Source organism: Salarias fasciatus, chromosome 17 (assembly GCF_902148845.1).
Source record: "Salarias fasciatus chromosome 17, fSalaFa1.1, whole genome shotgun sequence".
Lineage (NCBI taxonomy): Eukaryota > Metazoa > Chordata > Actinopteri > Blenniiformes > Blenniidae > Salarias > Salarias fasciatus.
In genome coordinates, this window is record NC_043761.1 from 22,051,158 (window position 1) to 22,065,064 (window position 13,907).

The 13,907-nt window shown below is 41.6% G+C and overlaps 1 protein-coding gene across 4 annotated transcripts in view; it reads left to right on the plus strand.

The window, feature by feature from the left end:
- The window catches only part of LOC115404114 (NXPE family member 3-like), a 61,730-nt gene extending 48,539 nt beyond the window's left edge, over window positions 1-13,191 (plus strand). For all 4 annotated transcript variants that reach the window (XM_030113296.1, XM_030113297.1, XM_030113298.1 and 1 more), the window contains 2 exons: window positions 9,247-9,453; window positions 9,529-13,191. In XM_030113296.1, the coding sequence (XP_029969156.1) occupies window positions 9,247-9,453; window positions 9,529-10,070 (749 nt within the window). In that variant the 3' untranslated portion in view covers window positions 10,071-13,191. The remainder of the gene's footprint in view (window positions 1-9,246; window positions 9,454-9,528) is intronic.
- The last annotated feature ends 716 nt before the right edge of the window (window positions 13,192-13,907 follow it).

Sequence of the window (13,907 nt, forward strand, 5' to 3'; positions counted from 1 at the left end):
CTAAATATGTGTCCTGTATGTTTTTCTGAAGCAATTAAGGTCCTAACAATGACACACATAATATTACAAAGCATTTATACCTCCAAAGGCCAACAGTGGTCTGAGACTTATTATTTATTTATTCATTTATTATTATTATTATTATTATTATTATTATTATTATTATTATTAGACTGATTAAAAAGATGCACTTCACGGGGCTTTTTTTTTTTTTCTTCTGTGATTGATTTGTTTTGGTTCATGCGCGCATCTGAACAGGGGGCTAGCTCTGACAGCAGACAATCAGACAGATGGCCAAAAATATCAAGCAAATCCCAAAAGAAAGACAATAAAAAGAGGCATAATGAAGAGATATAAGGTGGAAGAAGCTTCAGCAATGATACAGGAGGTCAGTGAGGGGGAATCGGATGGCGGAGACGTGTCGGACATCAGCGATCTTGACTGGAGTGAAGAGGAGGAATGTTCTGAATCAGAGTCAGAATAGTCGCGGGCCAAACAGCGAAACAAATATAATCCTGCTGCCCCAAAAATACCGGACCGACCTCCAGCTGCTGCACAGTCCAGCGTAGAACCTGCAGCAGCGTATGAAGCGCTCACGCATCACCTCCAGGTACAGAGAATTACTGTAGGCTGCTGTCAGTTTACAACTAAATAATTATAACATAAAATGGTGTAAAATTATTATTATTATTATTATTTAAACTAATGTAATACATCTGAGCACAACAGTGAACACGGTATTGACAGCAGGGGCACTGCAGCGTCTCCAGATGTGCCAGTTACAGATTCAGGTAAAATATTATATCCTCCATTAAAGTACAGCAAACCATGTATTTTTCGTTTCCAAAAATTAATTTTAGAACGAACATATTTTCTGAATAAATACCTTTGTCCTGTAGAGCCTGCAGTCCCGGAATAAAATGAGCAGGGTGAGGACGGGTCGGTGTGGGAAGGTGTCCGTCCTGGTGCGCAGCCGGGGAGACTTATTTTACTAATTTTAATATGTTCTTGATTATTATTGACAGTTAATAATACAACTATTTTGTGTGTGTTGGCGTGTGTGTGCGTGTGTATCAGGGAAACGAGTGCGCGGAGTGTGAGTGAGAGGTACGCTGCGCAAATGCGCACTGTAAAAAGTTCAATACATTTTAAAACCTGATTTGAGGCATTAATAAAGCAGATATGAGGCAGACATTTTGCTGATCCACTTGATTTAATATTTTGTTTCTTTACCTTAATTTCTAATGCATTAGATTACAGAAAAGCAACCTGTTGGTGTGCTCCTGCGCAAAAACACTGCATATGTATGACAGTCTGGCTGACCATAGCGGCCTTTGGAGGGGGGTAAGAATGCTGGCAACACGTGAAGCAGAGCAGAGGACGGAGCAGATAGCAGATGTCGCCACCGCTCTCTCATAATTGATTATCCTTCGTCTGGGATGGCCGGAATGCCATGTGTGTGATAGGAATTATAGGGAATCATTTCAGAGGACATCGATCTGATGACAACTGAACCAGCAGTCCTAAGTAGACTCACCCAGCTCCCCTGTGCAGCTGCGCTGAGTGATTGGCGTGCAGACACCTGTAATTCTTTGTGCTTTCCCAAATGTATCTTTAAGAGTTATGATGCACACAAATAAAAACAGATTTTCCCTTTCCCTACAAAGTCTTTATGTAGCCTCTAAATGCAGGGTGTCTGCATTTTTATTTCATTTGTCTGGCTCCCCATACTCTACCAGAGATTATTTATTTCAAAATGCAGTCATATACATTGTTGCTTCACTATGGTTTAGTATTGAGGCCAGGAAATAAAATGTATTTCATCATGTTAATATAGCAGTGTCCTTCGCTGCAGTGCATTTGAAAAAAAGGAGAGGTGTTCATTTGATTGGTCAAATTGCGCTCAGCTGGGTTAAACCCACTTTCTCTCCTCTCTCTTGCGCCACCTGCGCAGGTGGGCGGGATGGAGGCGTGACTGCGCCTGGTTCACGAAATTAGGACAATTTTCTGGACACGCCCCGTTGACTTTATCCGCCGACGGCGCACTTTGCGCTCCGCTGACAGCGGGCGGATTCGGCGCAGTCTACCAAGTTAGGGCCCAGAAACACATTCCTCATTGAAGAGAGTGGGGAGCCATGTGGCATCATGAGACCCTACAACAGATCAATAGAGGATATAGAATGGAGCTGTTCAGAGCGTTGGGATGTACAGACAAGATATACCGTAAATCCTCTAATAATGACCTGCATTACATTAAAAGCCTGTCTCCTTTAATGACCGCATCTTTGAAGAAAGCTCATAAAGCCGCCTCCCAATATAAGCCTTTTTTTGGTGTCTTTTCTTTTTTTCTGTGAAGTGCTTCAGTGTTGTACTGACAGTAGTCTGTGCTACAGCGCCAGTCCTCCTGGTATGGTGACTGTGTGTATTACACCTGCCCGGTAACAATGGCAGAGGGACAGAAAACATTGAACTCGATGTTGAGACTTAATTTTTTTCACATCGATTGAAAAAACAAAATGAATTATTCGAATTAATTCCATATATCCCCCAGCTCTAAACTGCACTACTGTTTATTACTGTTTTAGTACTGTTTGATATTTGTTTTCAATAAATGAGCTCAGTACATTTTACTGGGTTGAAACTGACACAAAAGATCTTTCTGCTCTTTTTGAAAATTTTAAAATATTAGCCTCTCTCTTATACATGCCACCTTCCATTAAAAGCCTGGTGTCAGCTACACTTGAGACAAATAAAAGCCCCGGCTACTGTAAGAGGATTTACGGTAGTCGGTCTCACATCCCAAACAGCACTGACTCTGGAACTGTCGTCCTTCATAAGGGTTGGTTTCTTTCCTACTCAGGTGTTGCACAGGGTGGGAAGCTCCAGGTGAGTGTGGGGATACTCACAAGCCCCCAACTGGTGGATACAGCTGAAGTTTGTCCTTGTGGATGAGTCGTTTGACCCCCTTTGGCTCAAAGGGGCCCTATTATGAAAAGTTGACTTTTAGGAGCTTTAAAGATTGTTAAATCCCCCCAAACCACTGGCTTCCTAACACTTCATGCCAGGCGATGAAACCAATGATGAAGCACCAAATATGCATGTGCAGCATTGTAACATACTATGGAGAGCCACTGACTTCCATAGACTTTCATGCACTGCTGCTTCGCCGACAACATCCACGAGATGGCGGCATGGAGGCACCATAGATATATTCAATATGGCAAGGCTGCACAATCCTGTTTCTGAAGAGCCCCAATCCAGCATGTTTTATTTATATCCCTCCTTCAACACATGAAGTGACAGGTTCATCACTGGGGTTTGTTACGTGCTTGGTGATGCCAGAATCATTTGAATCATTAGGAAATGAGACTCCAGCTAAACGTCAGATCACAAATACAGGAGAAAAAACCATAGATTGTGTTCTGGCAGACAACTTTGTCACCCTCTCACAGATTATCCAAAAGGCATGTGAGTTTGAAAATTCGGTCTACATGTTTTTTGTAGACTAAGAAAAAGTCTGTCATCATGTCCTCTAAGATGTCTTGTAGGAGATGTTTAGGGAGCATAGAGTATCAAAACTGTTGTTGCACACTCTCGGTCTTGGGTGACAGACCCTCTCAGATCAGGAGGGAAAACTTTCTCCAGGTGGAGAAGTTAAAGTTCGTTTGGGATTTATACATTTAGCTCCACAGATCAGAACAGGCAGCTGAAGTAATGAAGCCACTGTACCACAATGTTATGGTGACGAGAGAGCTGAGCTCGAAAGCAAAGTTCTCTATTTGCTGGTTTGTCAACATCCCCATCCTCACCTATATGGCCATGACTTAAGACCTAAAGTTCATGACTAAAAGAAAGACATTGTGGATACAAGTGGCCAGTTTTCTGCAAAGGGTGGTGGGCATCAATCTTTGGTATAGATTGAGGAGTTCAGCCATCTGGCAGAGACGAAGGGCCGTATTTTCACGGCGCAACACAGAGATCGCTAACCGGCGGTGGCGCAGTCATATTTTCATGCATGGGTTTCTGGCCAGTCTGCTGCACTTGCACCGAGATGGGCGTGGCCGTCATTTGTTTTGTTTTGTGGTATTATTTTCATTATTATTATTTTGCGTGTTTCTGATCTGGTCTTTGTCCAGAGACATGGGCGCGCAGCAGCGGCTCAGTGGAGGACATGGTGACTGGGCTGAACAGCGGGTCGCACCGTGGACTGGGGGTCCGCTGACCGCCTGCTGTCAGCGGGTTGCCCTGCGCCCGCAGTGAGACTCGCCGGTGGAGCGGAGGGTTATAGAGAACATGCGGCTGAGCGCATCGTGAAGATGTTTGACCTGTTTCAGCAGATATCCATCAGGACAAAACACTCAACATCAGATCCTGTAAAGTGGGACAGAGATCTTTTCATCATGTCACAGAAACTGAATAATGCGCTTCACCTGGGAGGATAGAATCTGGGTCGCTTTAAATACAGATGCTTCTAATACAATTGTTTTCAATGGGATTGGACAAAAAACACCCATGTGTCATATCACCCACAATATGAATCATCAAACCCGCAACTGTTGCGCAGTGCTTTTTCCGTCTAAACGCAGGTGATTAACACTAGAACAGCCAAGACGGTCTGACAGACCGTTTGGGTTTTTATAATTCAAATAAATCTAATTCCCCTGTCCTCTAATTCTTTGACTTTTCCTAAATATGTGTCTTGTATGTTTTTCTGAAGCAAATAAGGTCCTAACAATGACACACATAATATTACAAAGCATTCATACCTCCAAAAAAAAAAAAAAAAAAAAAGAAAAAAGAAAGACGCACTGGCTTTTTTTCTGCATTTGATTTGTTTTGGTTCATATGCGCGCATCTGAACAGGGAGTTAGCTCTGACAGCAGACAACCAGACAGACAGCCGAAAATATCAACTAAATCCCAAAAGAAAGAGTAAAAAGAGGCATAATGAAGTGATAATTCAGTGGAAGAAGCTTTCGCAATGATACAGGAGGTAAGTGAGGGGGAATTGGATGGCGGAGACGTGTGGGACATCAGTGATCTTGACTGGAGTGAAGAGGAGGAACGTTCTGAATCAGTCAGAACAGCCACGAGCCAAACAGCGAAAAAAAAAAAAGTAATCCTGCTGCCCCAAAAATGCCCGACTGAACTCCAGCTGCTGTACAGTCCAGCGCAGAACCTGCAGTGGCGCATGGAAGCATTCACGAGTCACCTCCAGGTATTGACCTTATTCAGGAAGTGCTGCTGGGCAGCACCATTATGTGTTGCAACTTCTGGTTTATTGGCTCTGCGCTGTGTTGACAGCGAGTTCGCCAGCTATATTGCTCACTTTTATTAAGTCTGAACATGACCAGCCTCATCTGCTCTGTCCATGGACGCCACAACAACTTTAAGAAGATGAAGCTTTCGCTTTCTCAAAATTGTTTAGAGCACGGGAAGCCCAGATCTGAATGCTGCGGGCCAGCAAACTTTGCACCCACCTCCGTCTAAAGAAGAGGACCTCTGCTGCTGGACGAGGGCGCTCCTCCTTCTCAACAAATCTAACTTTGCCTTCTGGGAGGTGAAACAAACATATATGTCTCTGTTGTATTTAAAACTCAGGGTTTTAGGTTAACAGCAGCTTGCAGCCACCACAGGCTAACATGCTAAGCTATCGAACAGCTACAGTGCACGACAGAGGACTTCATTCATAAAAATAAAAACAAAGAAGGTACTCAGCTCTTACCTCGTTCTGAATTTTGAGCCAGATTTTACTTCAGTAGATTTTCAGGACCGTCCCAACCCCACGATAAAAGAACATCCCATGGTCTCCACGGCTCTCTGTCACTGTCAGCTGTCACCAACGTCTGTGCTAAATGTGAAGAGATACTGGCCTGACTTGGGCTAACACTGGCTTTAAAAAACGTATAGCCCTGTTGCTGATTTAAAAAAAAAAACAGCCGACTTTCCCACTTTGAAGATATTTGTAAGCTCCCGTGCTCTTGTAGTTCCTCCAGGCTGAACCATCCACACCCAGCGATAGCACAAAGTCATTAAAAATATCACCACACAGGACTGGAGACCACTCCCGCATGTCATCCTCCCACTCTGTCAAAAGCCTTGGATGAGGAAGACTTGTTTCATTGGAGATTTTAAGAGAGATTTTAGTTTCTCCCCACTCTATTTTCTCGTCTGTTTACACCGCAGTTGTCGCTAACCGAAAGTGCAAACATAAAGCGGAAGTCCCGCCCCTAGAGAAATGGGCGGGTCTGAATAAGGTCAATAGAGAATTACTGTAGGCTACTGTCAGTTTACAACTAAATAATATAAACATAAAATGGTGAAAAAAATAAAAAAAACTAATGTAATAAAATTCAACACAACAGTGAACATGGTAGTTGACAGCAGGAGTACTGGCCCAGCGTCCCCAGAGGTGCCAATTACAGATTCAGGTAAAATAATATATGCTCCATCAAAGTACAGCAAACCATGTATTTTTCGTTTCCAAAAATTAATTTTAGAACGAACATATTTTTGGAATAAATACCTTTGTTCTGTCGAACCTGCAGTCCCAGAATCAAATGAGCAGGGTGAGGACGGGACCGTGTGGGAAGGTGTCCGTCCTGGTGCGCAGCCGGGGAGACTTATTTTACTAATTTTAATGTTTTGATTATTATTGACGGTTTATAATACAACCATTTTGTGTGTGTTGGTGTGTGTGTGTGTGTGTGTGTGTGTGTGTGTGTGTGTGTGTGTGTGTGTGTGTGTGTGCCTGTGTGTGTGTTTGTGTTTATCAGGGAAACGAGTGCGCAGAGTGTGAATGAGAGGTGACGCTGCGCAAATGCGCACTGTATAAGGTTTTAAATAAATTTTAGAACCTGATTTGAGGCATTAATAAAGCACACATGAGGCATTGAAAGGTTTGCTGATCCTCTTGACTTAATATTTTGTTTATTTATCTTAATTTCTAATATATTAGATTACAGAAAAACAGCCTGTTGGTGTGCTCCTGCGCAAAAACACTGCAAAATGTATGATGGTCTGGCTGACGTTTGCGGCCTTTGGAGGGGGAGTAAGAATGCTGGCTGTTCTCGTGTTAACAGAGACAGCGTTACACAGAGAGAGCTGCGCTTCTAACCATTTTCGCCCATGGCCTAAGCCGAAATCTCGGGAAAATAAAATAATAAGGGATGGTAAAACAAAAGAAACGACAAAAAGCAGGCCAACTGAAAAAAAATAAAGTAAACCAAAAATGTGCGTTCTGTAGCACTACGTTTTTGACCGCTGTTGGTCTTCTCCAGGCAAGAAAAAAAAAATAAAATAAAAAAAGGAACTGCAGCAAGTGTGTTTAGAGTCAGTTGTCTCTGACTCCATTGCTTCAAACTTCATTTTTCGAATCACAAAGGTTGACACTCTTCTGGCAGTGCTGGCTGATTGTTCATGTTGGTGAAGGGATGTCGTGCATTACAGAGAAGGCGTTCTGTTCTGCTGCAGTTCGGTATGAACCAGCTGATATCTCACTTTGTCAAGGACTGTGGGGATTGATCTAATAAAACTAAAAACAAGACATTTCGGGTGTGATTCTTTGTGGATTGTTGCGCATGGGGCACGTTAATCATCACCTATGATTTTGAGGAGGAGGGAACCTGGGCTGCAGCAAGAAGAAGTGATTATTTCATGTACTTATTCATTTCCTTTTTTGTTTTGTCTTTCAGCTTCTGGGGCTGGGGGGGGGGGTCGGGGGTTCATATCATATTTAATCAATAAGTATCTGTACACACATATGCATACAATAAAGTCGGTAAGTCTTTAAATGTACAAGACAGATAGTTTTTTATGTGCATCTGAACCTCACTTGTGACACAAACAATAAGCTTAATTCCCCTCAGATCGTCTGGGATGTAGCAGAGCAGCCAGGAAATATATATTTCATCATGTTAATTTAGCAGTGAGCTTTGCTGCAGTGCATTTAAAAATAAGGAGCAGTGTTCATTTGAGTGGTCAAATTGTGCTCAGCTGGGTTAAACCCACTTTCTCTCCTCCCTCTTGCGCCACCTGCGCCGGTGGGCGGGATAGAGGCGTGACTGCCCTGCTCTGCGCCCGTTCACGAAATTAGCTAAATGTTGTGGACACACCCCGTTGACTTCTTGCGCCGACAGCCTGGCGACGGCCCGCCTAGACTGCGCATAGACCAGGTGCAGTCTACCAATTTAGAGCCCTAAAAGTCAAGTTGCAACTCTTCCTCATTGAGAAGAGCCAGTTGTGACAGTTATGGTCACATGCACCTGTGATCTTTAATAGCTGTATCAGAGAAGGATGTCACCAGAGACAGTATCTCCTAAGGAAGCTCAATTCTTTTGGAGTGAGTCAGAACATTCTCCGGACATTCTGCTACTCCTTCATAGAGAGCACCATCACCTTCTCCATCACCTGTTGGTTCTACTCCATCAGCCTCCAGAACAGAAACCGCCTGCAGAGGACTGTCACTGTCTGCTCTAAAATCGTAGGACTGCCCCTCAGAAGCCTGTCTGCAGTGTACGAACGTTTAACATGCAGACTGGCGAACCGGATCATCAGTGACCCCTCACATGCTCACTTCTCTGCATTCGAGTAGCTCGCTTCTGGCCGACGGCTTTGCTGCCCCGCGTGCAGGACACAGAGGAGAAGGGCTACCTTTGTACCTAAGGCAGTCCTACTCCTCAACTCATACCCACCCCCCACCCCAGACTTTTTTATATGGCAACTCAACATAGCCCCTTGAAGAAAAAAAAACAAAAAAACAACATAGCCCCTTGATCTCTGCCACTTTGCACTTGGAAATTTTATATCTGCACTGACATATTATACATATTACCATACCTACGTCTCTGCCTATTGCACTCGAGGTTTGCTGACAGTATTTGTATATTATATAGTATAGTACTAGTGTGATATTAAGATATTTGTCATTTTAACTGATTTAAATTTACATTTTTGTACATATTTTGTTATGCATTATTACGCTGACTGCTCTGCGTGCTCTGAATTGCTCCTTGGGGACAAATAAAGTTTTATGAATTGAATTGAATTGGATTGGATAGATCTTTCACTCCAAAAATAACAAAAAACTAAGATTTAATCATAACTATCCATAGAAATATTAGGTAGTGAAAAAATTGATGCATGTGCTGATGAAAACATCTGAAAATGATTGGATTATCAAAAAAAACTAAATATTTAATTATATAATAATGAAACCAAATGTCAACAGAATGTCACCTTTTTACAGGTCAACTTGCAACGGACAGCAACAAGGACATACCTGGACCTGCTGGTTACTATTACAAAGGTCTGTGGAGTTCACTGAGTGGCTCCACAGTGAAACGGTTCAATAGTGCCTCTGCCATCAGCCAGTGCCTCAAAGACAAGGTGGTCCACATGTATGGAGACTCTACAGTCAGGCAGTGGTTAGAATTCCTCTCTTCAGAACTATCAGGTAATTTCCCTGAAATAACTTGTCACATTTTCAATTTAGTTGTTGATCTGAACTTTCATGTTCTAATTCTTTCAGATCTCAAGGTATATAACCTGTACAACTTGAAGAAGCCTGGACCTTATGTGGCACTGGACTATGCCAAAAACATCTTTGTTACATTTCGCTGCCATGGCCTTCCTCTTCGTATGGGCTATTTACCAGTTACAGAGCTACATTATATTGCCAATGAACTAGATGCAGTAACTGGAGGGAAGAACACAGTTGTAGTTTTTGGTGTCTGGGCACATTTTAACACTTTCCCCATCAAGTACTACATCCGTCGGTTAATGAGCATCCGCAAGGCAGTTGTTCGACTGCTAGCCAGAGCTCCAGATACTAGAATTATTATCCGGACAGCAAACCTGAAGCAATCCTCAACGCCCTATTCAGTACTTTTCAGTGACTGGCCTTCACTGCAACGTGACAAGATACTGAGGACCATGTTTAAGGGAATGGATGTTTATTTCGTGGACGCCTGGGAGATGACTGTGGCTCACTACCTCAAGCATGACATCCACCCACCCCGTCCCATCATTAAGAATATGATTGATGTTGTTTTGTCATATATTTGCCCTTGAAACTAAGGGTACAAACCTGAATTGTCATGAATATGCTTTTTAATTGTGAGGGGTTTTTATGCACCCAAACTTTCTCTGCTATTTGTAGACTCTGATGTTATTTAGGTCTTAAGTAAATTTACTTCACGGACACACGATTTAGGGTACACTTGTGATGACAGAGTAATAAACTGTTTAAAGTGAAATACAAAAGTATTTCATTAAATGCCAATTATTAATTGTCATGAGTGGATATTTACTCATCAATAATGTCAAGCAAACAGTCATTAGGGAGTGAGCAAATCACAGAGCAATTTAACCATTACATCATTGATTAATTGACATGTTATTGATCAATCATCAATGCCATAAATGACCAACTTACTGAAAAATGGATAAATTACCGAAAATGAGCTATGGGAAATTTAGAATTATGAATAACATAAATTTTTTTATTTATTAATAATTCTTGGGCACCATGTTGAAACCAAGGCGAGTTACCAAACTCCAGTCTCAAAAAGGGGAAAAATAATTTAAATTTGCTGTCAATCTTCAGGGTAAACATCTGTTTAAAGTGTCATAGAAGCATGAGAACAACACATACAAAAATGACTTGTCACAAATACACCAAAAATTACCATGAAACACAGTTTATTAACATGTCTACTTTTACATTCTACAAAGAAAGCACTCTTAATGAACACATCAATAAATTCTTAAGACACACTCAAACAATGTGTTAAAAAGGCCAGGTTGTTGTTATTTGTCCAGTTCTTGCACCCCCTTGTGGAGAGTTTTATTAATGTAGGGGACGTGGGGGTCGCTCGGGGCGCTGGAGGGCTGCTGCTACTACTGCTCCTACTGACTGTGTTGAGCTGCAAGGGCTCATGGGAAACGGGACTGAGTTCGGGGGCCGTTTCGGGCCAGTTTCTGTGTCCTGTTTCATTTATTTGTGTTTCATTTATTATGTCTGTGTTTGGTTTATTGTTTGTGCGCTGTTGCCACCTGTTTTGTGTTCTTTTATTTTCTTTATGTGCGCACCGTGGGTCAGGGGGACTTTTGGGGGGAGGGACGTGGCCTGCGCACCACCCGGGAGGGCGCAGGTGTGCACAGGGTTAAGTTGTTGTCACAATAAACTCTGATACTTGTGAAAACTAAAGAGCAGCCGCTCGTCGAGATTCGCCAAATTAATATTGTTAAATTTTGATTAGGCACATTTTTGGCCACCCAACGCTAGGACCCAGCTATGTTTCCAATGAAAACAAGAAATGTTCAAGTTTCTCCCTGAAGTTGTTGAAAATGATGTGTGTGCATCAGCAAGTAATTGCAAATTTGTGAGGATATATTTGTGATTATATATCATTTCTATGTGCACAGAGATTCTTACGGAGCTCCGCTGGTGTCAGGGTGCATAATATTTTATTAAGGCGAGGTAACACCTTCTATAGTGTGGGCACACGTTATTAAAGCATTATCTCACTATAATAAAGCGAGGGAACGGAATAAATATGGCGTTAAATTTAGCACACCTCTATGTTCTTGATGAGTGCTTCGTGATCTGAGAGGATGCATGCTGTTCACGCAAACGCAACACGGTGACTGGCAAAGGAAATATTGGACATGATTAATGCTAATTTGTTTTATTTCCATATTGGGCTAACATACAAAGAAATACTTACTTCACTTTCATCCAATGGATTCATTATAAGTCTTAGCCATCTCAAAAAGATTCTGAAAGCAAATGAGCTTTGCCATCATACTTTTGCTGATGTTGAAACAATTATAGACGTCATCATCAGTCAACTGGATGCCCATGGTCGCCTCGATGCATACTGCTGGATGCACACAAAGTGCTTGGAGCATGGTATTCGAGCCAGAAAAGAAGATGTTCAGATTATTATTCAAGTACTTGTAGCACTACACTGATGCCATCGACTCCAGCGCAGACAATATTTTTCCAAAGGACCAAATTTCATTTGGCATGTAGATTTCTACGATAAACTCAAATCATATGGAATCTGCATAAAAGGGTGTATCAATGGTTTTTCCCACTGGATCATTTGGCTGAATGCTGCGCACACAAGCAGCAACCCGCAAGTCATTTCAGGTTACTATTTGAATGCAGTGGAGAAGTTCAATGGATGCCCAAGAATAGTACGTGCTGATTTTGGAACTGAGAATGTGACTATGCGGGACATCCAATTGTTCATCAGACGTGAGGGAGAAGATGACAGGCCAGGAGAGCAAGGTTCCATCTCCAGCGCCAGTAATGCGAATCAACGCATTGAATGCTGGTGGGGCTGCTAAGACGAGGACCTTTTTGACGGAGATTTCCTGGACAAGGCATTAGTGCAACTGTGCTTTAAAAACATAACCTAGGTTTGTTTACACTAAATGTTGAGGGGTTGTGACTTCAATGTAAGTTGACTGGGCCTACTGTTGTACATGTACTTCTTTTGTTATTTATGGTTATTATTATACTGATATGATTATTATTTTACAATATAATTATTATTAATTATTAATTTTTATTCATAAATAGTTTTGATGTTTTTTCTGATATATTTTAAATTATTTTTACATTAATAACTGAATGAGATTGCGGCTGTATGAAATGCACACCGGGTCCGACCAACAAGAGACCTGATGCAATCTCACGTGATCCCAAATGCAATGTTCATGGCACCCCAGCTATGGGGTGCACATCACTTCATGGTCTCGCCAAACACCACAGATCTAGAGAGAACCAAGGACTCGTGCATTTTCCTCACTGCAGTGCCCTGTGATGAGGACATTTTTGAGCTATGCATAACACTAATGGATGAGCTGAATTTGAGTTTCCCCAATGATAGACACATTGCATTCAGGGATCAGGGGTCAGTCAAAGCTCATTACAGTGACGCCAGTAGTTTATTTTATCTTTCTAAGTTTGTTGTAACAGATTACTATTGTCTTATTCATCAGTCACACTGCTCATCATTAGAGTGACTGCTGGTTAACTTGACATTACTGCTTACCATTCTCCCGAGCATACTGTATAGTTTGGTTTGTAGAGATGACATTTCTTCCGAATCATTTTAACTCTTAAAATCTATTTGTGGATGCTGGAAACTTGCTTAGCATAGGTATTTGAATAAAATCAAGTTTCAATATTGTTTGTTTGTCCTGTGGCTTTGTCATGAGCTGATCCATCCATTTACACCACTTCTGTTTCCAAATGAAAGGTTTTCCATCGCAGTGTCATTTATTCAGACAGATGTGATTGTTATTACTACTGCATCACTGTTTTGTTTTCAAAGTCTTGGCCGTCATGAACATGAACAGGAAGTGAAACACAGGATATCTCTCACTGTAGATGAAGATCATTTTCAGGATTCTTTCAGGGCTTGCTTCCTCAACTGAGTCTCCTCTGAGGTAAGATTAAACATATTAAACAAATATCAGATATGTTCAAAAAGATCTTTCAGAATACGGTGCTGCATCTTTATTCTTGTTTCAGAATCAGGTCTCTGACAACTAAATCAGTCAGATTTAAAAACAGTTTTTTTTCCAATAGCTATTTGGACTTTAAACCAATGATTGCCTTGATGTAAACTGCTGTATAATCGTCTATGTTTGTTGAATGTAATGTTCTGTTTGTTGACACTGTAACTGACCCTGTGAGATGTGAGCATTAAGTGATGTACCGGAAACAAATTCCACCAGCTTTGTTGTGTGGCCATTAATAAATGATTCTGATTCTGATTTCTACTCTATAGAATGCCAGGAAAAGAAAAAGTTGGAAAAGTCAATTTTTTGAACTACAGACAGATTCTCTTTGACCTCATTCCTCAAAATAAGGTTTTTCTGAAATGTTTT